Here is a 25,118-nt window from a genome sequence, read left to right as displayed (position 1 = left end):
AGATCTAATATTTCTACTTTCTCGCCGAGAGATAGCTCTTTGCCTTTGAGGAATTGCTTTGACCACCTAATTGCTTTTTAGGAGCCAATTTTTCACAGGAACAAAGTAGCAAATGAATGAGGCATGAGGCGAACAATGCTTGAACAACAAGTGCTGGAAAAGTGCTGGTTTTCTCGATTCGCAGTTGGTTGAATGTGCGCTTGCAGAACTCACGGATAAGGAGCGCCAACTGTAGTGTCAACCAGAATGATGATAATTCTGAAGAGAAAAAGATACCTCCAGGTACTAGCTTCCCTATTCATGAGGCTTTGGATGCTTTCATTTAAACCTTCCAATAACCGTAGTACATGGGTGTCACATACGCAAGTCATTTCTATATCCCTTGCTTCCATGCACAATATTTTTCCCTATTTAAGTAACAGTCTTCTTTGGGTATTATCATCTGCATGCAGAGCATCTGAATTTCTCGGCTTCTTCACAGGTGTTTTTAAAAAAAAATCTTACTGTAGTTCATCAATTTTCTTGAGTAAGCTTTGAATTGTCTCTCCTAACCAGCAAGGAAAAGAATCTGCAGTAAATTTTGTGACAAAATCTGAGAAGGGAATATCCATCTTGCTGCATGGTAAGTATTTTTACCAACACAATGCGTACATTTAGGATAACTAAGCATGAGATTGGCATCAAGGAGCAGCTGCCTTTTAGATGTGATCTCTAGGCTGAGGCAAGATGTAACTTGGGTTTCCAAAGGTCAAAATTTGACTTTGATATTGATATTTCAATGCACCTGGAAGTTGCAAAAAGTTCACAAAGCATGACACCTTCCCAGTATTTACAGGTTACTGAAGATTTAGAAAAGATACAAGATAAGCTTACAGTTAATGCAGCAGGTGATCTATTAAATTACTTGTTTTTCCCCACTAACATAATTGCATCACATCTTTCTTTGTCACTCAGTGATTCTCCAGGCCTGCTGAAGTATTGCTTGCACTGAATATTGTTGGTTTATGGATCCCTCGCTCTATGGTGCCAGCCACACTAAGAGCTTGAATCAAAATTCAATGAGGCAAGGAAAATACAGATAACTTACAGCTTACTCAAGAAAATTGTCAAGGTGGCAGGTGGTGGTGGGCACCTCAGACTATTACAGAAATTTGGCTCCGTTCTTATTATGTTCAATATGGACAACTAACATGCTTGCAGTGCAAACTATGCATCCTGACAAAACTTTGATCTCTTGGTCACATGAAGCCTACATCAGGATGGTTAGTAATTATATTGTGACTTTACCTTCTGCAGGGCTTCAGCCTGAGACTCTAATGCCTTAGCTCTAGATTCAGACTGTACAAAGGCTTCTTGCAAATCTTGTGTGGCTTGAGCAGAGGATTGCTCTGCTTGCTGATCTGCAGTACACTGAGAAGAAGTCTCAGCAACCATCTGGAAGACAAGACAATTTTTTGGGGCAAACAATTACATAATAAAATGATCTGCATACTTCTCTTAAAGCTTCCACTTGTCCTTTTAACATAATAACATTCACTAAAGTAATATAATAATGAAATCTGATGCCAAAGAGAGGTAAGTTAGGGAAGGTGATCAGGTTTAAGTTTGGGACTTAGAAGCGCTGGTAAATAGACCAACATCTGATCTTTTTCTTTGACAAATGAATGTATGAAGGTACAATAATGTTAAGACTAAGTTTACAAGAGTTCAAAGCCAATGAAGAGCAAGGCTGGAAAAATTTAGGCAACCATGGTTGACAAGGGATTATGCGGAAACAGTCTTGAAAAAGAAGGAGATACAGACAGCTGGGAACATGGGAATCCCTCAGAATACAGGGATGTAGGAATATACATGAAGAAATTAGGAGGAAACAAAAAACAAACCAAGACATTTCCTTTAGACACAAGAGACTGTAGATGCTGGAACCTGGAACAACAGAGGTGCTAGAGGATATCAATGGATCAGACCATTTCTATGAAAGGAACTGTCAACATTTTAAGTCAAGATCCTTTATCTGGACTGAGAAAAAGAGGGGAGTTAGTATAAAAAGGTGGTGGGTAGGGGTGGAGCAAGAACTGGCAGGCAATGAGATTTGGGGATGAGTAGCATGGTAAATGGTCCTTGGGCCTACCAAGTCCACATCAAATACAAAACACCACTTTTTTTAACCACCCAAAAACAAATCTACCCGAAACCTATTTTATTCTTCTGTATTCCAAAAAAGCATGGTAGGCTTAAGGATCTGTTTCTCTGCTATGCGACAGATTCTCTGACACTCCCAACAACTGTCTCCAGATTCTATCAATTGCTTATATTATGGAGAACTCAGAGAAACCAATTACCAATGCACCAGTGTCCTTGAGAATTTGGGATGTCGGTGGAAATTGGAGCAAATGGATAAAACACATCTTGACACAGAGAAAGTCTGCAACTCCACAAATACAGCACCAAAAATTAGGAGTATGCATGGAGTGAATGAACAAATCCAGATGGCTAGAGCTATAAGGTAGGAAATCCAGTAACTGCATGCTTATTTGTGGGGGGAAATGTAAAGTAAAAGAAAATAGTTACTTTAAAATGTGGGCTTTAAATACCTCCTGATAAAACTGATATAGAAGATCACACAGGCATTTGGGTTTGGAGTTTGAAAATTATGATGCAAAAAAGATCTTTAATCTTACCCGTTTGTATTACATTGAAGCTTTGAATCATTCACATTTAACGCTGAACAAACATTTGCAAAAGATATGGATCCATTTGTAAAAATAACTCTGGCAAAGCTTTTTGCTACTGGTTAACTTTTAATACAGGTTTCCCCTGCTATCCGAAGGTAGAGCATTCCTGTGAAACCGTTTATAAGCCGAAATGTCGTGAAGCAAAGAAGCAATTACCATTAATTTATTTGGGAAAATTTTTTGAGTGTTCCCAGACCCAAAAACAACCTATCAAATCAAACAACACATAAAACCTAAAACAACACGAACATATAGTAAAAGTAGGAATGATATGATAAATATATAACTTATATAAAATAGAAATATTGTATGTACAGTGTAGTTTCACTTATGAAAATTGGGAAGACAGCGTGCCAAAATCGATGTGGAGAAACAAAATCAAGCATGCGCGCACAACTGCCTACACAAGGCTTCACAGTCATGGCAGTCTTTCTCACAGTAACACATGTATAAAGCGGGTGTCTTTTTATCGTAAAAGCAAAAATCCTCTTTGGTTAGCAAAAACAGGTACTAATGTAGGTCTTTCGTAACAGCGAGCTATCGTAAAGCGAACATTCGAGAAACGGGGGCCACTTGTATTTATATACATTATGAAAAGTTACCACTAGTTTTCAATTAATTAGTTTTTCCAACTTTAACTGTAGTCCAAGATATAGTCTTTGATAACAAAGTTAAAGAGTGAACTAGGACAAAAAAGTCTGATGTTTGAAATTTAAATGTTCTTGTTGGAATATTTGCTTTCAACTTAATATGTCCATAGAAAAATACCAAAAATTATAATACTAATTTGGAAATAAAAAGTACAATTTTTATTCTATAAAAAGCTCAAGTACAATTGACAATCCTAGTTTTCTATCATTATGAAACAATCTTCCATGTACCATTTAGAAGATTTTTTTTTCACATGATCTTTGTAAGATTTGTAAGCGTTATGGTAGTCACAATAGATAAGTAACATGTAAAAAGGCATTGAACTGAAATGTCTTAAAAGATTAAGAAATTAGTATTTGATCCCAGATTGGACAAACATAATTATTCACGTTACCTTATCATACTGTGCTTTCAGCTCCTCATACTGAGTCTTGTATCTACGACCAATCTTTTTAACCTGGGTGATAGTTTTGTTCTTTTCTTGAATATCTGCCACCCTTGCCAACATTTCCTGTTTTAGTTTATCCCGATCAACAGACACCCTACTGAGTTCAGTCTTCAATGTCTGCACATCACGTTGTGATACAGAGGATGATGCATTCAGTCTGTAAACAAAGCAGCATTACAATATTGCATCAAACAGTTCTTGTAACAATTATTGGGCTTGTATTATAATTTTAATAACTTTTATTTAATATGAGAGACAGGTTAAAATTGAGAAGAGAAAAAGAGTGCACCAATTATTCACTCAAGTTCTGTTAAGGAATATCAACACTCAGCAAGTGTGGATTCCTGCGAAGATATATTTGTCATATCTTCCAACACAAAAAGAAAATGTCTTCAATGCAATTTTGTAACACAATTGATAACAGTACAGTGAGCATTTTGGATCAATATGTGTGAACATTCATCACAAAATTAGACACAATTGCAATAACTAGCACTTACCTCATGGTTATGCCCATGCTGGCCCTGAGGCTACATTATATTTTTGCAACCAGCCAAACATGACTCAAACAGCTTAACAACAATTGAAAAATGAGAAACTCAAGAAAAAATGAAAGAGTAAAATTCAAAATCTTATCCTAACAGCTATGTTCAGCAAACCCCTTCAAATAAGTATCCACCAACAATGGCTAGCAGTAAGTTGAGGGGCAAGATAGGAATTGTGCTTGGCTCTTTGGATCACCAACTTATAGAGATGGTTCTTGGACAAAAATGGGGGCCCAGGAGCATAATGAGGGATAAAATGCCCAACCATTTGATAATAATACTAGTGTGCATGTACATAAGTCTGAAATAAAGGCACTGTAGCTAACCCACAAGTTACGACCACATTCTCGTGCCAGAATTTTTATTATACCTCCAACAGAGTGAGACTGTGAAAAAAACACTTAAGCCAACATGGAAGAACGGAACAGTCAGAGAAATCATGCTCAAGAAAACAATCAAACTGGAAGGACTATGCTGGAGCACAACCTGAAGGCAGAAAACAGTGAATAACGGAGTACTGGTTGGTTGATGCACGAGGAGTGCAAGTTATTTTCAACTTTCTCTTTCTGTTTACAAATTTAAACAATCCATTTCATATTCTGGCTCCATCACTAAACTTTCTCAGCCTCTGGGTCTTCATTCATTTACCTTTGCATAAAAAATTGCACTGCCATAATTAATCAAAAATCCCTCTCCCAAGATAAAGAATTTCAACTGGTCTTGTTTCAACATCATATGCATGAGACACTTGCTTACCTAGCAACTTCAGTTTTCAGTCTGCCAGTTTCTTCAGTTAGTTGTTGAATGCGTTTGATATTTGTATCTTTCTCTGAAATCAGTTTCTTGTACTCATCAGGGTCAGTCTCCTTCTGCTGATTGATTAATTGCTAAAATACAACAGTATTTTAGTAAAACTTAATATCCAAATTTCAAATGTGAGCAATCATTATTATTTCATTAAATCTTAAAGCAAAAAAATTATGAATTAGATTATATTAACAGGAAGAAAACAATCCAAACTATGTTGTACTGCAGGGATTGCAGCTGGGGTCTCTGTTGTTTATCATATATACTAATAATTTGGATGAGAATGCAGATGACAAAGTTGATGGTGTAGTACACAGTGAGTGACAGGACTCTGGTGAATGTTACTATATAACCAAACCTTAGGGTACAAATACATAGCTCTGTAAAGCAGGATACAAAGGCAGTGGTGAATATGGCATATGGTGTGCTTGCCTTCACAGGTCAAAGTATGGGAGTTGGGATGTCTTGTTACAGTTTTGTAACTCATGGGTTAAGCCAAATTTGAGAGTATTATTATGTTATTTTATGTTATTTGTTATTGAAGTACATACACTACCTTGAGATTCATTTTTGTGTAAGCATATATAGGAAAATAAAGAAACAAGATTTATGAAAAACTATTAACAAAAACTGACAATGTGCAAAAGACAAATTGTGCAAATAAATAAAATACTGAAAACATGATTTGTAGAGTCCTTGAAAGTGAGGCTGTAGGTTGTGAAACAGTTCGGAGTTAAGGTAAGTGAAGTTATGCACGCTGGTTTGGGAGCATAACAGTTGTAGGGTAACAACTGTTCTTGAACCTGGTGACTTGGGAACTAAACTTCTGCCTGATGATAGTAGTAAGAAGAGACTATGACCTGGATGGAGTCACTCCACTCCTTGTAAATGTGCTCAGTGGTGGGGAGGGCTTTGCCTATGATGGACTGGGCTGAATAGACCACTTTCTGTAGAATTTTCTATCCCTGGGCATGGGTTTTCCATATCAGGCCATGATGCAACCAGTTAGGATGCTCTACACAGAGCATCTAATGAAGTCTGTCAAAGTTTTATGTGATATACCAAATTTACGTAAACTTCTAAGAAAGTACAGGCACTGCTGTGCCTTCTTTGTAATGGCACTTACATGCTGGTCCCAGGACAGATCCTCTGATAGGCTAATACGAAGGAATTTAAATTTATTGTTCTCTCCACCACTGATCCCCTTATTTATTATGTGCAGTCTTGATCACCACTAATCACAAGATCAGTAAGAGTAAGCTAGGAAGGGTGCAGAGAAGATTTACCGGAATGTTGAGCTGGATAGGTTGGGATTCTATTCCCCAGAGCAAAAGAGGCTGAGAGGTACTCTTATGGAGGTTTATAAAATAATGAAAAGCATAGATAGGGTAAAGAAGTCTAAAACTAGAGGCCATAGGCTGAAGGCGAGAAGGAAACGATTTGAAGAGAATCTGAAGGGCAAGCTATTTCACTCTGAGGCAAGTGGACATGTGGAAAGAACTGGAAGAAATGGTGGTGGGGACAGACACAATTACAATGTTGAAAAGAAATTTGGACAAATTAAAGGGATGTAGGCCAAATGCAGGTGAGTGAGATTAGCATAGACAGGCATGCTGGCTGGTGTGGACAAGTTGAGCTGATGGTACTGTTTCTGTGCTGCATAATTGTGAATCTAAACTAGGAAAACAATCAATTAAACATGGCTGTGACTTAAGGAAAATTATTAAGCACTTGAAAACACAATAATTATAGATGACATGATATATAGGCTGGATAGGTCCTGTATTTTTACTTCAATGACATCAATGTGAAGCTTGTTTCATTATTCCCAGTTTAGTCCCAGATAAAGACATCAAATTTTGCTGCACATTACTAATATGGGCTCCTCTGCCAAAAGCAATACTAATAGCAATGAATGACTGAACCTGGTAATACAAATCAAGTAAACCTTTAAGGAAATTAGGCATACCTGGGCACGGGCCTTCCAGCGTTTGAGATCTTCATCCAGTAATTTCTTCTCTGCTTGCAACGTACCACTTTTCTCACTGAGCTCAATATTGGATTCTTGAAGAGGTAGGATGTCAGATTCTAGCTTACGGACCTAAGAATTATGTAACAAACATCATTCTACTTCTGTCTTAAATCAACACTCCTTAAAAATATTCCTCTTCTTGTGTAACAATCCAATTTAACTTCTGTTCTGGATCTGACTGATACTGCACTCTACCTAATGTGCTGGATCAAGTCCCCTCTGCTCTCAGTAACATACAGAACCCATTCACGTAAAATTTCTCAGTACAATTTCAAAGAGTAAGCCAAATGAATTACCCCAATGCACTGCCCTGTATTCCAAAACCTCTACCTGCTTAATCTTTGCTATTTTAGGGAGTGTACTGTATGCCAATCAGCTCTCATAATTTGCAAATCCTCTCCGTATGGCAGATTGAACTGATCTGTCCATTATACTCAAATATCATACTAACAATTATCTATCTAATAGTCCTACTAGTTCCCTCATATCACAAACCACTATTCTTGGAATGTATACTGACCTTTGCCCTTGATTGTTGGAGTTCTTGCTCTAACCTTTCCTTCTCATCCCTCAGCATCTTATTGGTCTCAATCAGAACATTCATAGTCTCTGTCTTCTTCATCAACTCATCATGTTGTGCCAGTGTTTTGGCAGTTACCTGCACACAAAAAAACCGTGAAGCAAACTGTTCAATTCAAAATTGTTTGTTAAAACATTTAAACAAGGAGAGCTAAAGGAGGCAATATTTGGAAGATGTACTTTCCAGTAATAACTATAATCTCCATTGTCTAAAAGCACTAATTTGCTTATTTTTATAGCTCATCCTTAATTATTTCTGAAAGAATTTTGTATCAAAGCTAGTACGTTTACCTGGACCTTTTCCCTTTCAGAGTTAAGACTGTCTTGCACCTCCTTCAGTTCTCTCTCCAAATTCTCCACACGCTGACGATAACGCAGTGCCTCAACTTGGGCCACTTCAAATCTTGTTTCTGCAATTTCCCTTTCTCTTCGCACAAACCTATGGTATGCAGATTTGGTTAAAATGTTAAAAATTGATTTTTTTTTTTGAAACCAGGTGCTTTTCCCTTCTCTTTTGCACCTACTTTCCCTTTTAAGTATAAAGGCTGAAGGCAGAATGAAATTTCTGGCAAAAATAAGATGGTCACAACTACAAATGCAACAGAAGGTGAGAGCAAGGTGCACATTCAGGAATATTAAAACATTGTTGGAAATCCCAAAGTAGCATAGCTAGACTATAAATTGAAGGCATTCAGTAGATCAGAAGTAAATGAGCAAAAGTGGCTGTTCTGAAGAACAACTGTGAGATGGATCTTTCACAGTGATGAAATATTAGGGCATCAAATTACTGAGATGTAGTACAGCAGACTTTATCCAAATATAATGAGAAGTGTTGTGACAAACTGTGATAATCTTTAACAATTTATAGCAATTCCCATATTCAAAATGTTCCTAAAACGATTGCCAAGGGATGTCAAAAAATGTTCCAAGATACTTCATAGGACCAAATCAGCTAAAAAGAGAGGTGGAAAGGCAGAGAGGCTGAACGTATCAAATGGTGAAGTGAAGGTATATGTAAAATCCAGACCAGGAATTGAAGTTTATGGGCAGGCACAGGGGCAACTTGCGGAGATGGAGAAACGGAGTTAAACCACAAACTGCAAAATTTTTAAATCAGAGATTTTAGGGGAGAAGGTTATGGATTAGCAAGTTAGAGACAATGGAGGACTAGGAGTTGGGGCAGCGTATTACAAATCTGGACAGAGAAGGGCCATTCTAAAATGGTCTTCAGTGGCAGATCAATTGTGGCATAACATACAAGCAGTTGGTCTTTGTAACAGATTGTACAGGAGTTTCACAGATTGGAGTAGAAGGTGGAACGAGATGTGCACAATTTACACAATCTAGTACAGCCTAAAGCATCGCTGGGTGAAGGAATGCAATCAGTAACAAGCATATTTAACTCAAGAAAATGGTTTCTTTCCTCCCAATAACATAGTGAAAGGAAGTTTATAGCTTTTCCAAATATGAACTTCCAATAACAATTAGTTAAAGAATGACAGAAAGCACAGCGGATCAACTCAATTATTAGCTGACATTTGGAGTTTAATGCCATGACTGAGGATGAAGACTCTTAGGTAACTAGCAAAAATAACTTCCTTCAGATGGTTTCACACAGATTCAGTGCATATTAAAAGATGATTTACAGACCAATAATAACGAATCAGACAAATATTCAGTGCCAAATTTGTTTCATTTCTTCCATTATGAACAGTTATTTAAATGACATAAAAATGGTCAAAATGTGCAGCCTAACAATGCAAACAATTTATTCCCACAAACTTCTGATGTTACAAATGAAACTTCAAAGACAAGAAAAAGTAATTTTGATTAAAACTAGATACAGCCAACTCTAATGACGTTTTAGATACAATTATGTACACATAACTGAGTTCTATCCATGAAAATGCCAACACTCTGTCTATATTTACCTCAGAATTTCAAGTAACTGTTCCTGGGACTTTCCTTCTTCATTGAAAGATGTATTGAAGGAGCTTTGAGCTGTTTCTTGCACTGTAGTCACCATCTTATTGCTAAGGCTCTCTACTTGCTCAAGCAACAGTTTGTTCTGTTTCTGCAGATCTTCACAACGCACAGTTAGTTTGGAAACTTCATCCTACGCAATGGGACAAATGACATTGATCTGGATGAAAACCTGGTAACCATGTACTGGTTGTCCTTGATATTCAGATGCTGGTCAACTTTCAGTGCTTGTTGAATTGTTGCAAATGGTACACAAGACAAGCACATGAATGACTCTGGGGAGGTGGGCATGCCACTCACAAAAATCGAGTCTTGGGCAGAAATTGTATAATCTGAAGCTTTGTTAATGGATTAAGTAAACAGATCTCAAGATGGAAGGGGATTATTTGACTAATTGGCTATAAGCAAGTTTCCTTGATCTGAGATAAATGGCCAATATACACATAATCTTCATTAATGCTGAGCACAACTGCAGCTGCAGGAGCTTCTGCACCAAATTGCTTTTACAAATGGGGATTCCCTGTCAGAAAGCCCAGTACAGCTTTGAGGTGAAAATTACACTTGGTTTTCTGCTTCAATTCAACCTGTGCCCACATTTTATCTAAAGCCATAATTAGATTATTAAGTTCTAAAAGAACTTCAAAGTATTCCTGTGCAAATTATCAGGTTGAGAGATCAGTAATTAGCTACTTCATATTTATAGTGCTTTGAAAACTGCAGGAATCGCAGCAAATTTCCCTATACTGAATAGTTGTCAGCAGAATGACTACTGTAGAAGACAAGATTAGTTGAAGGTGTTATATAAAGGGACACTGCCTTTTCTATGCCTATTATTTCAAAAATCCCACTGATTAGAAAGAAACCACATCAAATACAATTTTGGGCAAAGACTAAATGGAAAATATCTTGCAGATGAAAGGACTGGAAACTGACTGGATTGTTCTTCTCTGACTTGGATCAGGCCACATGGTTCAAAAACAAAAATTATAAAGTGACTGAATTTAGTTTCATTTAAATAGTGCCAAACAGGAGGACAAATAAACAATACACTGAGTCATTGGCACTGAATTCTGAATAGATACAAACTACATTTAATTAGCAGAGACTATTTATATTTCCTTATAGAAACAAACTAAGAAAATACTTACTTGCACAATTTTCAAACCTACTTACCTTCAATATTCTTTCCATTTCATCCTTGGCAGCCTTGCACTCCAACATCTGTGCCTCAGCCTTTTGAGAAGCATCTTCCAACCTCTGCCGTTCCTGTGCATTTGTTGAAACTTGCTCTTTAGCAATCTGAAGTGCTTCCACGTCAGCAGCATGCAGCATCAGCTCACGTTCATATTTATTCTGTGCTTCAGATGCCAACCTAGCCTAAAAACACCAATAAAAAAGCCTGTTAAAACTACAAATTGGGAAAAAAAAACAAATTATTTCATTCTTTACAAATTGTGGTAATACCCCCAACCACTTCACTATCAAATAAGGCATGTATCATTGTCAAACAATCACTTGATGTTTATCAGTTATGACTCATACAACCAAAGAACCACAATGCCTAAAATAATTATGCAGACCTGCTCTTGACAATCAGCCCTTGCTTGTTGTTCATTGGTTGCAGCAGTAGCTGCTCGCTGAACGGCATCCTGAAGCTCTGCCTGAAGATTGCTCAGATTTCTCTTCAGTTCAGATGCCTGCAATCAACGCAATAAAATAATGTAATGAAATAAAGTTGCATCAATGAATGGTCCAACATTAAAATAACAGCTAAACGAATATAATTATTCATTATTAAATCCATGACATGATGGTTCCTTGATGCAAAAAAAAACAAATGTATTCTTAAGTTTCTATGGTTTACACCAGCTGGCATAGCTTTGAGGGAAATTAACCTCTTTAAGCTCATGACATTACACATCGAGCTCAAAATTCCATTTAGCCGATGACGTCAGTGCAGTATTCAAAAAAGATAAATTAAAAATGCATATAGCCTTAAGGTAATTGAAATCTGTACTTGTGGATAAAAAAAGGAACCATGTTTTCCACATTCTATTTTAAAAGAAACAAAGTATTTCCCTATAACTGATGTCCTCAAGTTTCAGCAAACTCTTCCAAATCTTCTCTGTGCTCTTTCAAACTTATTGATAACTTTTCCATAAGTAGATAACCAGAATTGCACACAATACTTCAAATTTAGCCTCACCAATGCCTTATACAATATAACATCCGAACTCGACTCCTCAATACTTGGAATAAGTCCTTCACTGCTTTGTTGTCCCAAAGTGCGACACCTTACATGTGTCTGTATTAAATTCCACCTGCCATTTTTCAGTCCATTTTTTTTTTGCAGCTGGTCCAGATCCCACTGCAAACTTTGACAGCCTTCCTCACTGTCCACTACACCCCCAATCTTGCTGTCATCCACAAATTTGCTGATCCAGTTCACATTATCATCCAAATCATTAAAATAGCTGGCAAAAAATATGGACCCAGAATCACTATCAATCAGGGAGGGAACTATCTAATGTCACTCTCTGGCATCTCCCACAATGCCAATGAAGAATCAAACTATTTCATCCTGAGTGTCAAGCAACTGAAACCTCTGGACCAGCCTTTCATGTGGGACTTTGTCAAAGGCCTTGTTAAAGTCCATGTAGACAACATCTACTACCTGCCCTTAATCAACTTTCCTTGTAACCTCCTTGAAAAAGTCTAATCGGCTGGACATGACCTACCATGCACAAAGCCATGTTGACTATTCCTAATTAGGCCATCAAAACACTTATATATCTGCATCAAAACACTTATATATCTATATACTTCTGTATCTTGTCCCTTGAAAAATCTTCCTCTTTGGAAAACCTCTTTGGCTGCAGGGGAAGTGCCGGAGGACTGGAGAATGGTAAATGTAGTTCCCTTGTTTAAAAAAGGTAATTGGGAGAAACCTGGGAACTATAGACCGGTGAGTCTTACATCAGTGATATGCAAACTACTGGAAAGGATTCTTAAGGATAGGATCTATGAGCATTTGGAGAAGTACAGTCTACTCATGGATAGTCAACATGGCGTTGTGAAGGAAAGATCGTGCCTCATGAGCCTGAATGAGTTTTTTTGAAGAGGTAACAAAAGAAATTGATGATGGTAGGGCAGTGGATGTGGTCTACATGGACTTTAGCAAAGCATTTGACAAGGTCCCTCATAAGAGACTCATCCAGAAACTCATGAGGCATGGAATAAGTGGAACCTTGGCTGTTTGGATAAAAAATTGGCTTAAAGGAAGAAAGCAGAGGGTAGTTGTGGAAGGAAAGTATTCTGCCTGGAGGTCAGTGACTAGTGGAGTGCCGCAGGGACCTGTCCTGGGACCCCTGCTATTTGTGATTTTTATAAATGACCTGGATGTAATGGGGGAAGGATGGGTGAGTAAGTTTACAGATGATACGAAGATTGAAGGAGTTGTGGATGGAGCTGTAGGTTGTCAAAGGTTACAAGAAGATATAGAGAGACTGCAGAGTTGAGCAGAAAAATGGCAGATGGCGTTCAATACGGACAAGTGTGAGGTGATGCATTTTGGAAGGCCAAACCAGAAGACTGAGTACAGGATTAATGATCAGTAACTGAAGAGCGTGGATGAACAAAGGGACCTTGGGGTTCAAATCCATACATCCTTTAAGGTCACTGCACAGGTTAACAGGGTAGTTAAGAAGGCCTATGGGATGCTAGGCTTCATTAACAGGGGGATTGAGTTCAAGAGCAGAGAGGTCATGTTGCAACTCTACAAATCTCTGGTGAGACCGCACTTAAAAGAGTATTGTGTTCAATTCTGGTCACCTCAATATAGGAAAGATGTGGAAGCTATGGAGAGGGTGCAGAGGAGATTTACCAGGATGTTGCCTGGTTTGGAGAGTAAGTCATATAAAGCAAGCTTAGCAGAGCTGGGACTTGTCTCTTTGGAGCACAGAAGAATGAGAGGGGACTTGATAGAGGTCTACAAGATTGAGAGGCATAGATAGGGTGGATAGTCAGTACCTGTTTCCCAGGGCACCAATAGCAAACACCAGAGGGCATATGTACAAAACTAAGGGAGGGAAGTTTAGGGGAGACATCAGGGTTAAGTGTGTGTTTTTTTTTGTTTGTTTTTATTTTTTAAATTTTTTTTCCACAGAGGGTTGTGAGTGCCTGGAATGACTTGCCAGGGATAGTGATGGAGACTAAAACAGTAGGGGTATTTAAGAGCCTCGTGGACAGGCACATGGATGAAAGTAAAATGGAGGGTTATGGGGTAGTGTGGGTTTAGTACTTTTTTTAAAAAGGATTATATGGGTCGGCACAACATGGAGGGCTGAAGGGCCTGTACTGTGCCATAGTGTTCTATAGTTCTATGTTCTACTACTTACTCACCTGCCTATAATTTCCCAGCTTATTCTTAGAGACTTCCTTGAACAATACAGTAACATTAGCTATCCTCCAGTCCTGTGGCTAGTGGTTTTGGCCCCATGTTATTTGTCATCTATGTTAATGATGGCCACACGAGTATACACAACCGATACTCAGCAGAACCTGCTCGGCAAGTCCCCTGCCCCAATGAAGTAGCAACAAGTCCCAAACAAATGAAGGGAATCTTGGCAATTTTCTCAATTTGTTTTTGTCTGTTAAGAATTGTCCCAAATAAGCAGCAGCCCTGATTAACCAATTGCCCAATTAATCCACTCTGTAGCAATCTTAAAATTCAAACTCTGGATTCACTAAAATCAACAATTGTGAACAGGCATATATTAAGCAACTTAAAGCATTTCATTTTATTTTGCAAGGGATTATTCCTGTCATTTCCAATGAAATGTCATACCTGTTGCTCCAAATTTTCTATTGCCTTGTGCTTCTCATCTGTGATAGCTTGTTTTTCATTTTCAGATTCCAACAAGCGCTTCTCTAACTGCGCCAGATATTCACTAGACTCTTTGAGCCGAGATTCCACTGCAGCCCGTACCTCTTCTGTTACCTGAAAATGTGTCAAAGAAAAAAAAAGATTAGTTACACCATTAGAATTACTTCTAGTAGGGGCATTGATCAGTTCCAGCTACTTTGTCAATCATGCACAACTCCTTGTACCAATTTGTTAAGATTGCAGATTGATACTGAAATGATGTGGCATATCAAACTTAATTTTAAAGGGATCCTTTTCTGGCTAGCTGCTGATGACTAGTGGTGTTCTACAGGGGCAGTGTTGGGACTGCCCTTTAATATTATATGTCAGTGATTTGGATAACGAAATTGATGTCTTTGTGGCCAAGTTTGCAAATGATACCAAGAAAGGTGGAGGATGAAGAAGCAGAGAGTTGCAGAAGGATTTGGACAGAATGGGAGAATGAGCAAAGTGGCAGATGGAATATATTGTAGGAAAGTGTATGGTCATGTACTTTGGTAGAAGAAATAAAGATGTAGGCTATTTTCTAAAATGGGAGAAAATTGAAAAGTCAGAGTTGCGAAGGGACTTAAGTTAATCTGCAGGTTGAGCCAGTAGTAAGGAAAGCAAATGGAATGTTAGCATTCATTTCGTGAGGATTGGAAATGATGTGATGCTGAAGCTCTATAAGGCATTGGTCAGACCGTACTTGGGAGTATTATGAGCCGTTTTGGGCCCCTTATCCAAGAAGAAATGAGCTGATATTGGAGAGGATCCAGAGGTTCCTGAGAATGATTCCAGGAATGAAAGGATTAACATCTAGAACCAGAGGGCACAGCCTCAGAATAGAGGGATATCCATTTAGAACAGAGATGAGGAGGAATTTCTTGGACCAGAAGGGGGTGAATCTGTGAAATTCATTGCCACAGACGGCTGTTACTGAGTATACTTAAAGCGGAGGTTGATAGGTGCTTGGTTAGTCAGGCTATTAAAGGTTATGGAGAAAAAGGCAGGAGAGTGGGTTTAAGAGGGATAATAAATCAGCCAAGGAGCAGATTTGATGGGCTGAGTGACCTTATTCTTATGTGTCTTATGGTCATAATTCAAATCTTACTCAAATGAAAGTCAACAGGTACAAGTTGAAATGGCAAAATTGAATTATAAATGGGATGTCTGTTGAATTTTCCAGCTGAAAGGATTGCTATTGATTATTCACATTTCAGTACTCTCACATCCCAACAAAAATGAAGTACTCCCAAATTTGCAAACCAAGTGCAGCAAGAGATCACAGTATATTTCAAAGGATGGGGCAAAAGAAATCAGTGACACCAGGCAGCAGAAATATAATGGGATCCCATATACATCACTTCCATTCTGTCTTTTTTATGCTGTTAATAGAAGAGCCATCAATTCTAAGAGAACTTCTCCAGTGCAAAATATAGCTACCATTTAAATTCAATCATTCAAAAGAACATTAAAAATAATGGGATAATCTATAGTTTTCCATTACCACATTTGAAACACAGCCTGCAGGGAAAATTTACAAGGATGTTGCCAGGAATTCAGAACATGAGTTAAAGGGAAAGGTTGAATCGGTTAGTTTATTCGAGTGTAGGTGACTGAGGGTGGATTTGATAGATGTATACAAAATTATGAGCATAGACAGGGTAAATGAAAGCAAGCTTTTTCCACTGACGACGGGTGAGACTAGAACTACAGGTCATGGCTTAAGGGTGAAATGTTTAAGGGGAACATGAGAGAGAACTTCATTCAGAGGGTGGTGAGTATAGAAGGAGTTGCCAGCATAAGTGGCAGATGCAGACAAGATTTCAACATTCAAGAAAAATTTGGATAGGTACATGGATGGGAGGGGTATGCAGGTCAATAAGACTAGGCAGATTCATAGTTCTGAACAGACTACATGGTTTCTGTGCTGCCCTACTCTCTAATAACGTTAGATACACAACTAGTTCCACCTTTAAAAATATCATGGCTCTTTGAAATTTGCTTTATAAGATATGAAGAACCTGCAAAAAGATAGAAATTGAGTGAGTCAGAAGTTACCATATGGAAAATGATGCTGTTATCCCGCTAAGAATAAAAAGAAAATTGGTATTTCAGTAGAGCAAGATCACAAAATGATGAATACAAAGGGTTCTGTATGGAGAACCTAATGTCTGAAACATCAAAAGGTTATAATTTAGGAAATTTCAATGAAATATTGCCTTTTTATAGCCAAGGGCATAGAAATGAAGAGAAATCTTATAATATACAACAGACTCTCCTGAGTGGTTTCTATACCTAAAGAAAATACATGCTCTACAAAATTGATGACAAAGTTTACTAAAATAGAGGTTAATGTGTGAAGAAAGGTTGGTCAAATGAAATCTGCAATGTTCATGTTCTGAAGAATGAGAGGAGAAAACAGCAGAGTTTCAGAAAAAAGATGTTGTCCATTTAAGATTGAAATGGTGTAAGTTTTCTTCTTGGGGGAGGGGGTGGGGAGGATGACTTAGATTCTCTAAACCAGAGGACTGAGGGCAGACTTGCTAAATATGTTCAACACAAAGATTTACAAACATGCCAACATAGGATGTCAAGCAGTATGGAGATAAGCAAGAAAAATGCATTAAAGCCAAGACCAGATCAGTCATTACCTTATTAAATTGTGAAACAGGATGGAGGCAGCATTGCTGTACTCCTGCTTCATATTTTCTCACGTTCAACATACCATCAAAACAACTATTTTTTCGATGTATATAAGTTACCTACCTGTTTCTCTTTACTAAGAGAGTCCTCCAGACTAAGGACCATGTCTCTGTATTGTTCCACATTGCTTGTAGTAGTCTTGAGGCGTTCTCTCAAGTCGCTAACATGTTCCTCGGCTTGCCTAAGCTGTGCTCGGAGGTTATCGATATCTTCTTCTGTATTTGAGTCACCTGGGAATAGATCAGAGCTATATGACTAACTGAAATTTCAGTCAACAATAATGCTTCATTCTTTATGGAAGTAATTTATTCTGATATGCTATTCTTCTTCACTATCATCTAGAGAACTGTTCCCTAAAGAACATTTCCACTAACAAGTTCAGTCACTAACTCTCAAGCCCTGTGAATGTGTAGTATGGGGGTTGGGGGGGGGGGGGTGGGCAGGGTTTAAGAAAAACCTGAAGTTTGACTAAGCTAGATTTTCTCTCTTTTTCCTTGCAGCTCAGCTCTGTGTTCAAGAGAGCATTTCAGGTTAGGTAATAAACTAAGTCTTTGCAAGCTACATCCATGCATTATGAATGAGAGCAATAACAACGTGCTCAAGATAAACAATTGGAAAACAATAAGAAAGTTGGTTTAAACTGTAAGCTAAGAGGTTATACAAAACTATACCTACAGATAAACATCATCCATAATCAACAAACATACAATCAGATATTAAACCTGTGAATATTAAGCTGTAAAATTAAATATTGCTATTGAAGGGTTACTCCAGACTATAGAGGGATGTTGAGTCAGCACTGGCTCAGGGGACAAAAGAATATAGGCCTATTTACACACATTCATATAGATGACTTACCTTTAGAATCACTTCCCTTAGTCTCTGCCAATTTACTTTCAAGATTGTTCAATTGTAACTTCAAGGCACTAACTTCTTTTTCTGAGTTTTTCAGAAGTTCTTTTGTCTTTGTGTGAAGATTAGACTCCATCTCAAGCTGCTTCTTGATTTCCATAAGTTGAATCTTCAAGAGAAAGTAGAAATCAATACACATCTAAAGTATAAATTTATAGAACCAATCAAAACAGTAACATTTACTCTTATTGTAAAATGATTTGTGAACATTGGTTCTCTTTCATTTTCTACTCTGTTCTCCAATAATTTGCTAGTCTCTTAAATTTGTCAAAACACGATTGAAAATATTAATTATACATCCTATACCATTATTTTTAAAGGTGTAAACCTACATCCTGGTTTCTGACGAGCAAATGACGTTGATCCACTTCATATTCGCATTTTCTCTTTAGTTTCTCAATTTCACGCTCTTGTTTTTCAATCTGGTTGTTTAAGCGCTGCCTGGTCTCAGTTTCTGCACGTTCCAAACTCAGCTATGTATTGTCAAGAATTAAATGTAAACAGAATTACTTTAAAACAAAATATGAACAAAGGTTTTAAAACATTAAAAATTCTATATATTCAAGGAGAAAATGATCCCAAACCTTTATTCTGAGTCTCCACAGATTATTCTCCAATGCTTGCTAAGAGAATTGTTTCTACTAAGACCAATTTTATAAATGCAAATATTCTTTAAAAATGATTGTTCATTTGAAGGCAAACTACAAATTAACTATTAGTAAACTGCCATCACCATAATTCAAGTTACTGTCACCTCTTACACCTAATATTCTGTGACTAATACTTCTACTTCAAGACCACAAATTTTTCAATAGTTTACCTGAATGGACTGTAAATTTGTTAGTAACAAACTTTGTCCCCTGTGTTCTGCGAACTTGGAATCCCGCTCTTGTGTCAGGCGTATTTCTGCCATCTTCAACATATCTTTTTCTTTTCTCAAATTTTCTCCTCGGGTCTGTCAGAGCATTATAGAACATTAAAAATTTTTCAACTGCTCAGCTTCCTAAAACTATTGTAACTTATTTCAAATGAAATGAATTTCTTCCATAAAAAGATAAAACACTGTAAAAACAAAACATGGCACAATCAAGATTTAAGCCAAGTAGCTGCACTGGACAAAATTCATTCAATAAACATGTTAAAAAGCCTGTGAAATACTTCACCATATGTATAATAAAAGGAAAATTAGCAAATGACTACATGCTTTCTTCCAAACTTACTATTTTCTCCAGGCATACTGTTTCCTTAAAATTCTTACCTCTTCTAAAGCCAATTTTTCACTTGATGCTCGCAAATCCTGAGTCATGCTGTTTATTATGTGTTCTTGCTTCTGCACTGTTGTGGTAAGCTTCTGACATCTGTCTCGCAAAGAAGCAATTTCACGGCGGAATCCATCTACGTTGTTCTGCAGCATCTCATATCTAACATGAAAAATGAATTGTTACATTTTGTGATAATCCATAGCGGGTTATTTGCCAGATTAGAACAGAAATAAGAAAAAATTATGGTAATTTTTAACAAACATAATTTATACTCCTTTTATTTCAATCGAGCCTTGCAGTGATGTTTGGCTGTTTTCAGAAAAAGACAAGCCATAAAGAAAAAAAATAATCAGTCAATTCCTCCCTAATCACTTGCTTCAATGCCTGTCCTCCAGAATGCACTGTAAACATAAATAATCACGACTTTAAGCAGCATTTCTTGTTAAAGGGTTTCTTAAAAAAACATGAAATAAAGAGGGTGACATTAATGCAAGTGGCATATGAACAATATCATGATAGAAATATCAAGGCTTTGTGAGCTGATAAAGGAACAAAGCACAAAAAGTAAACTGGATGTACCCCCATAAACATTCAGTAAATTTCTCTTGAGTGTGCAAGTAATAAAATGTCATTAGAATTTCCATACTAAGCCAGAAACACAAGGCTAATAGCTCTTCAGGGTGCATATTTTAATGCATTGAAGAGAACTTTTCAAAATCAGAATAAAGCAAAAGCAGGCCTGAGTTTTAGGGAATAAGCACCGAAGAAATCAGAGATTTGCAATTTAGATAACCCTTTGAAGAAAGCTATAAAGCATTGATTCTCATACATACCGTTTGGAGGCAAATTCCAGTTGGGTAGACAGTTTTGTGTTTTCTGTTCTCATCTGTGTCAATTGTTCTTGAAGTTTCTCATTCTGATCATTTAATATTTTGTCATTCGCTGCCTTTTCTTTTTTGTAAATATCAAAATGTAATTGAAGCTGAAATAGTGATTTTTAAAATTCTTAGAAGTCAACACAAATTAATTTTTTGTTTTTGACAACCAAATATAAATATTTCATCTTATTTTCTTAATTACTTTTGTAGCAATAGTACCAACTACAGCATGTTCACTTCCGAGCATTACATCAACCTGATTTGTAAATTTATCGTTAAAAAAGAAAATTTACAGATGCTGGACGAAGACCCAAAGCAGATTGGAGAACCACTTTTTCAAGCCCATTCACTCATGGGATTTCCCCGTGGCCACCCATTTTAATTCTACTTTGCATTCCTTCCGGGTAGCCTTTAATCTGATGGTATAAATATCAATTTCTCTAATTTCTTACCCCCACCATCTCTTCTCACCTTTACCCTCCCTCACCTGGTTTCAACTATCACTTGCCAGCTTGTTCTCCTGCCCTTCCCCCACCTTCTTATTCTGACTCTACTCCTTTTCCAGTTCTGACAAAGGGTCTCAGCCTGAAAAGTTAACTCTTTTTCTGTTTAATCCCCTTCAAGATATTGCCTGACCTGCTGGGTACCTTCAGATTTTACTGTGTTGCAAATCTATCACCACAAGGCAGTTGATCACTAACATCACTGCCAGTTGCAGGATACTGCATGACCAGACAGCAAATAACTCGAAGTGTATTCAGCTGCAGAGTTGGATGGTATGCTCAGAACATTAAAGTCATTTGTGCTTAAAAGGAGAATAAATATATATAGTTTTCTTAGTATTACGTTCTTTATCTTACTGTGTTTTTATTGTGTTACATTGGATCCAGAGTAATATTATTCCATTTTCCTTTACACTTCTCTATAAGAAATGACATTACACAATATTGAATCTTGAACCTATAGTGGGGGAGTCTAGGACTGGGGGCTGGGTACAGCCTCAGAAGGATGTCTCCCTTTTACAGAGATAAGGAGGAATGTCTTCAGCCACAGACAGCTGTGGAGGCCAAGTCAATGGGTATATTTAAAGCTGATGTTGATAGGTTCTTGATTAATAAGGGGAAGGGGTGTCAAAAGTTACAGGGAGAAGGCAGGAGAATGGAATTAAAGGGAAAATAAATCATCCATGATAGAATAGCAGATCAGACTCAGTGGACCGAATGTCCTAATTATGCTCCCATGTCTATGGGGTTAAATCCACATGCTGGGTGTATCTATCATAAACCACGAGACAGTCATACAGAAGGGAATTTCAAAAATGCAAGATGCAAGGCATAAAAAGCAAGAGAATACATAATAAAATACGCAAATTATGCTGTTTGCCCTACAAGAGAGAAGGAACACAGGGAGTTTATGGGAACAAGAAGGGGAAATGACAACATTTTGGTAATTGTGATCATAATTCAGTTGATTTGGCATTATTACTGAAGAAGACAAAGTGAGAATCATGCAGCAAAATTTCTCAACTTGGGTATGGCCAACTGCAATTGACTGCAATTTTAATTTCACACATGGAATAGGAATAGCTGAAGTTGATTAGGTCTCAGAAAACAGAATCGTGATTCTAAATTATTTCAGTGTTTCATGAACATAACTGAGGAAGAACAAGAAAAATACAATGGCAGGGAATTGGGGTGAGATTGTGAGAAAGTAGAATATATTAGGTCTTACTATTTCTAAAAACAGTCCATTAATATCTTCACATTTGCAAGTTAGTTAAACAAATAGATTTCAATTGGAAATCACATGTATGTAATAATAGAAGACACAATTTGAGCTAAATAACTAAAGAGCATGGATACAAGCTACTATTTAGAAAAATACTGGAAATATTGGGTTGGGATTAACTGCTTAAAACATGGGATTGTGGCGACCTACTTCCCAGCGCACTCGGACCAGCTCACAAAGTGGCATACACCGGCATTGAGGCTGGTCCCAAAGAGGGCGCCAAGACTGCTTCACCAGCAAGGGGGAAAGCCCACATGCGGGACGGGACTGTGAATACGCGCCCCCTGCAGCATTCCCGCCCAGGCTGTGAAGTTTGAATAAACCACTTTTGCAACTGCAGCTCACCGACTACGTGTCGTTATTTCAGCGCTGCGTGTAGCACACCGCTATAACTGGTGACCCCGACGGTCCAAACGATATTTGGACCAGAGATGAACGACACCACATCTGTTCATGCAGTTTTGTTAAAACTGCCAAGCTTCTGGACACTGCGACGTCACCTATGGTTCCAGCAAGAAGCCCAATTCCACATTCGGCAGATAAACTCGGATGCCACACGTTACTACTATGTGGTGAGCTCCCTCGACCAGGAGACAGCCGCCCAGGTTGAGGAGTTCATACAGTCGCCCCCAGAAACAGATCAGAAACAACGGGTCTACATTCGCGCTGGACATTGGAGGGAAAGAGGAGGTTTTCACAGTGGACCGACTCAAACCGGCCCATGTGGACTTGGCGCAGCCAGTCGAGATTCAGGCACCACAGCGCAGAGGCAGATTTCCCAAACAGGGATCAACTCAGACTGAGGACATTGGGGGGTGTATCGCCAGTTCTTTGGGGGGGGGGGGGTATGTGGCGACCCACTTCCCAGCGCACTTGAACCAGCTCACAAAGTGGCGCGTGCCGGCATTGAGGCCGGTCCCAAGGAGGGCACCAAGCTTGCTTCACCAGCAAGGGGAAGAGCCCGCGCGCGGGACGGGACTGTGAATACGTGCCCCCTACAGCATTCCTGCCCAGGGAGGGCGGGAACAGGAAGGCTTTAAAGTGAGGCCGCAAAGTGTGAATAAATGTCTTTTGCAACTGCAGCTCACTGACTACGTGTTGTTATTTCAGCGCTGCATGGAGTACACCGCTACAGGATTTATTAAAGATTCTTCGATGAAAAGTGATCCTCAACATTTAAGATTTTGAATCATGCAGATAGGAAGTAGGTAAGTTTCCAAATTGAGCGCTCTTAACTACTTTGGCTTCAGGTGTCTAGGGTCCAGATTCTGAATTTTCTTTAAAATATACTCATATCTAAATTGTCGGTCATCTGCCCAACCTAACCATGTCAAAGAATATTATTAGAATCACATATCCAATGAATAAACAAATAAAATGAAGTTTTAATACACAGTATCACTGATTTAATTCCCAATGTGAAAACTAAATGATAACCTTAAATAGTCTCATGAAAATCAAAGTTCCCTTGTTGAACTACTTATCAGGAGACCACAGTTAGTGTCCCCCTCACTGACCATCAACACAAGCATACCCTAAGGATGCGTGCTTAGCCCACTGCTCTACTCCTCTAAACTCATGACTATGTGACTAAGCACAGCTCAAAACACCATCTATAAATTCAGCAACAACACCACTGTTATTAGTAGAATCTCAGACAGCAAAGAGGAGGCAGACAGGAGCTAGACAGATCAATTGGTTGAGTGTCACAACAGCAAGACTGAGGAACTGATTGTGGACTTCAGGTAGGGAAAGTCAGGAAACTCACACACCAGCCCTCATTGCGGGGTCAGGGCTGGAAAGAATGAGCAGTTTCAAGTTCCTGGGCATTGACATCTCAAAGGATCCATCCTGGGCACAGCATAGTGAAGCAATCACATGCAGAACTTGATTTCATTTGGAATTTGAGGAGATTTGGTTCGTCAGCAAAGACTACTGCAGATTTCTATAAATGTACTGTGGAAAGCCACACAGGTTGCATCATACCCTGGGTATGGAGTCTCCAATGCAATGGATTGCAAGAGAGTGCAGAGAGTTACAAGACATTACATTTTCCATCATGGGCACAACCCTCCACACCTTCAAGGAATCTTCAAGAGACAATGCCTCAGAAAGGTGGCATCTATCAATAAAGACTCAGCACTGGGACATGCCCTCTTCTCATACATCCATCAGGGAGGAAGTACAGGAGCTTAAGAACAGCCACCGCCAAGTTTCTGAATGGTCCATGAACTACTTTTTTTGGACAACTTTTTATGCAATTTAGATTTTTACAGTTTTGCACTATACTGCTGCCGTAAAACAATAAACTTCTATTATGTCAGTGGCAAGATTTGTTTCTTATTCTGAAGCTTGTGGTGGAAACCAGATGATTTAAAGAAATAACAAAAACTGCTAAATTATACAGAACAAAAATGTGATTGAAATCTCTAAAAACTCAACCACTAATACAGATGAAACAATGTTATTTGCCATTTTAAATGTTTAGACTATTTTTCCCTGTATTACACCAACATTAACACTAGTATAAATCCAGATAAATCAATGTTTAAGATGAGTAAATAGGAGAACCCAAATGCTATGGAGAAATTGTGTACTGTACTCCTCCTTACCTGTTTTAGTGCAGTCTTTGATTGAACAAGTTCCGCAGACTCGACTGTAGGAACTGGAGCTGGTGTGGAGGTCAACTGGGGCAATTGTTTTGTTTGACCTGGAGACCTTTTTGGAGTGGATGATATTAAAGGCATCTCTTCTGTTATATTTCCTAATTTTGGGGTGACAACAGGGATAAACCACATCATAATAGGTCTTTTAAAATTTCTTAAAATTGGCCACATAACAAGTTTCCAACCAGTATAGATTTAAACAAATCAATTAGCCTCCTCA

At 38.1% G+C, this 25,118-nt stretch overlaps 1 protein-coding gene across 5 annotated transcripts in view; it reads right to left on the bottom strand.

The window, feature by feature from the left end:
* tprb (translocated promoter region b, nuclear basket protein) overlaps window positions 1–25,118 on the bottom strand; it is an 88,905-nt gene that overhangs the window by 28,108 nt on the left and 35,679 nt on the right. For all 5 annotated transcript variants that reach the window (XM_059984497.1, XM_059984499.1, XM_059984498.1 and 2 more), the window contains exons 16-32: window positions 24,845–24,996; window positions 20,400–20,548; window positions 19,563–19,725; window positions 19,125–19,259; window positions 18,637–18,777; window positions 18,251–18,413; window positions 17,456–17,622; window positions 14,627–14,779; window positions 11,361–11,477; window positions 10,954–11,157; window positions 9,729–9,913; window positions 8,089–8,236; window positions 7,739–7,876; window positions 7,156–7,287; window positions 5,136–5,266; window positions 3,781–3,991; window positions 1,288–1,434 (exon numbers count right to left, since the gene is read on the bottom strand). In XM_059984497.1, the coding sequence (XP_059840480.1) occupies window positions 1,288–1,434; window positions 3,781–3,991; window positions 5,136–5,266; window positions 7,156–7,287; window positions 7,739–7,876; window positions 8,089–8,236; window positions 9,729–9,913; window positions 10,954–11,157; window positions 11,361–11,477; window positions 14,627–14,779; window positions 17,456–17,622; window positions 18,251–18,413; window positions 18,637–18,777; window positions 19,125–19,259; window positions 19,563–19,725; window positions 20,400–20,548; window positions 24,845–24,996 (2,636 nt within the window). The remainder of the gene's footprint in view (window positions 1–1,287; window positions 1,435–3,780; window positions 3,992–5,135; window positions 5,267–7,155; window positions 7,288–7,738; window positions 7,877–8,088; window positions 8,237–9,728; window positions 9,914–10,953; window positions 11,158–11,360; window positions 11,478–14,626; window positions 14,780–17,455; window positions 17,623–18,250; window positions 18,414–18,636; window positions 18,778–19,124; window positions 19,260–19,562; window positions 19,726–20,399; window positions 20,549–24,844; window positions 24,997–25,118) is intronic.

This window comes from Hypanus sabinus, chromosome 11, assembly GCF_030144855.1.
Source record: "Hypanus sabinus isolate sHypSab1 chromosome 11, sHypSab1.hap1, whole genome shotgun sequence".
Taxonomy (NCBI): Eukaryota; Metazoa; Chordata; class Chondrichthyes; order Myliobatiformes; family Dasyatidae; genus Hypanus; species Hypanus sabinus.
The sequence above is the reverse complement of the archived record's forward strand: the minus strand, read 5'-3'. Positions and strand labels throughout refer to the sequence as shown.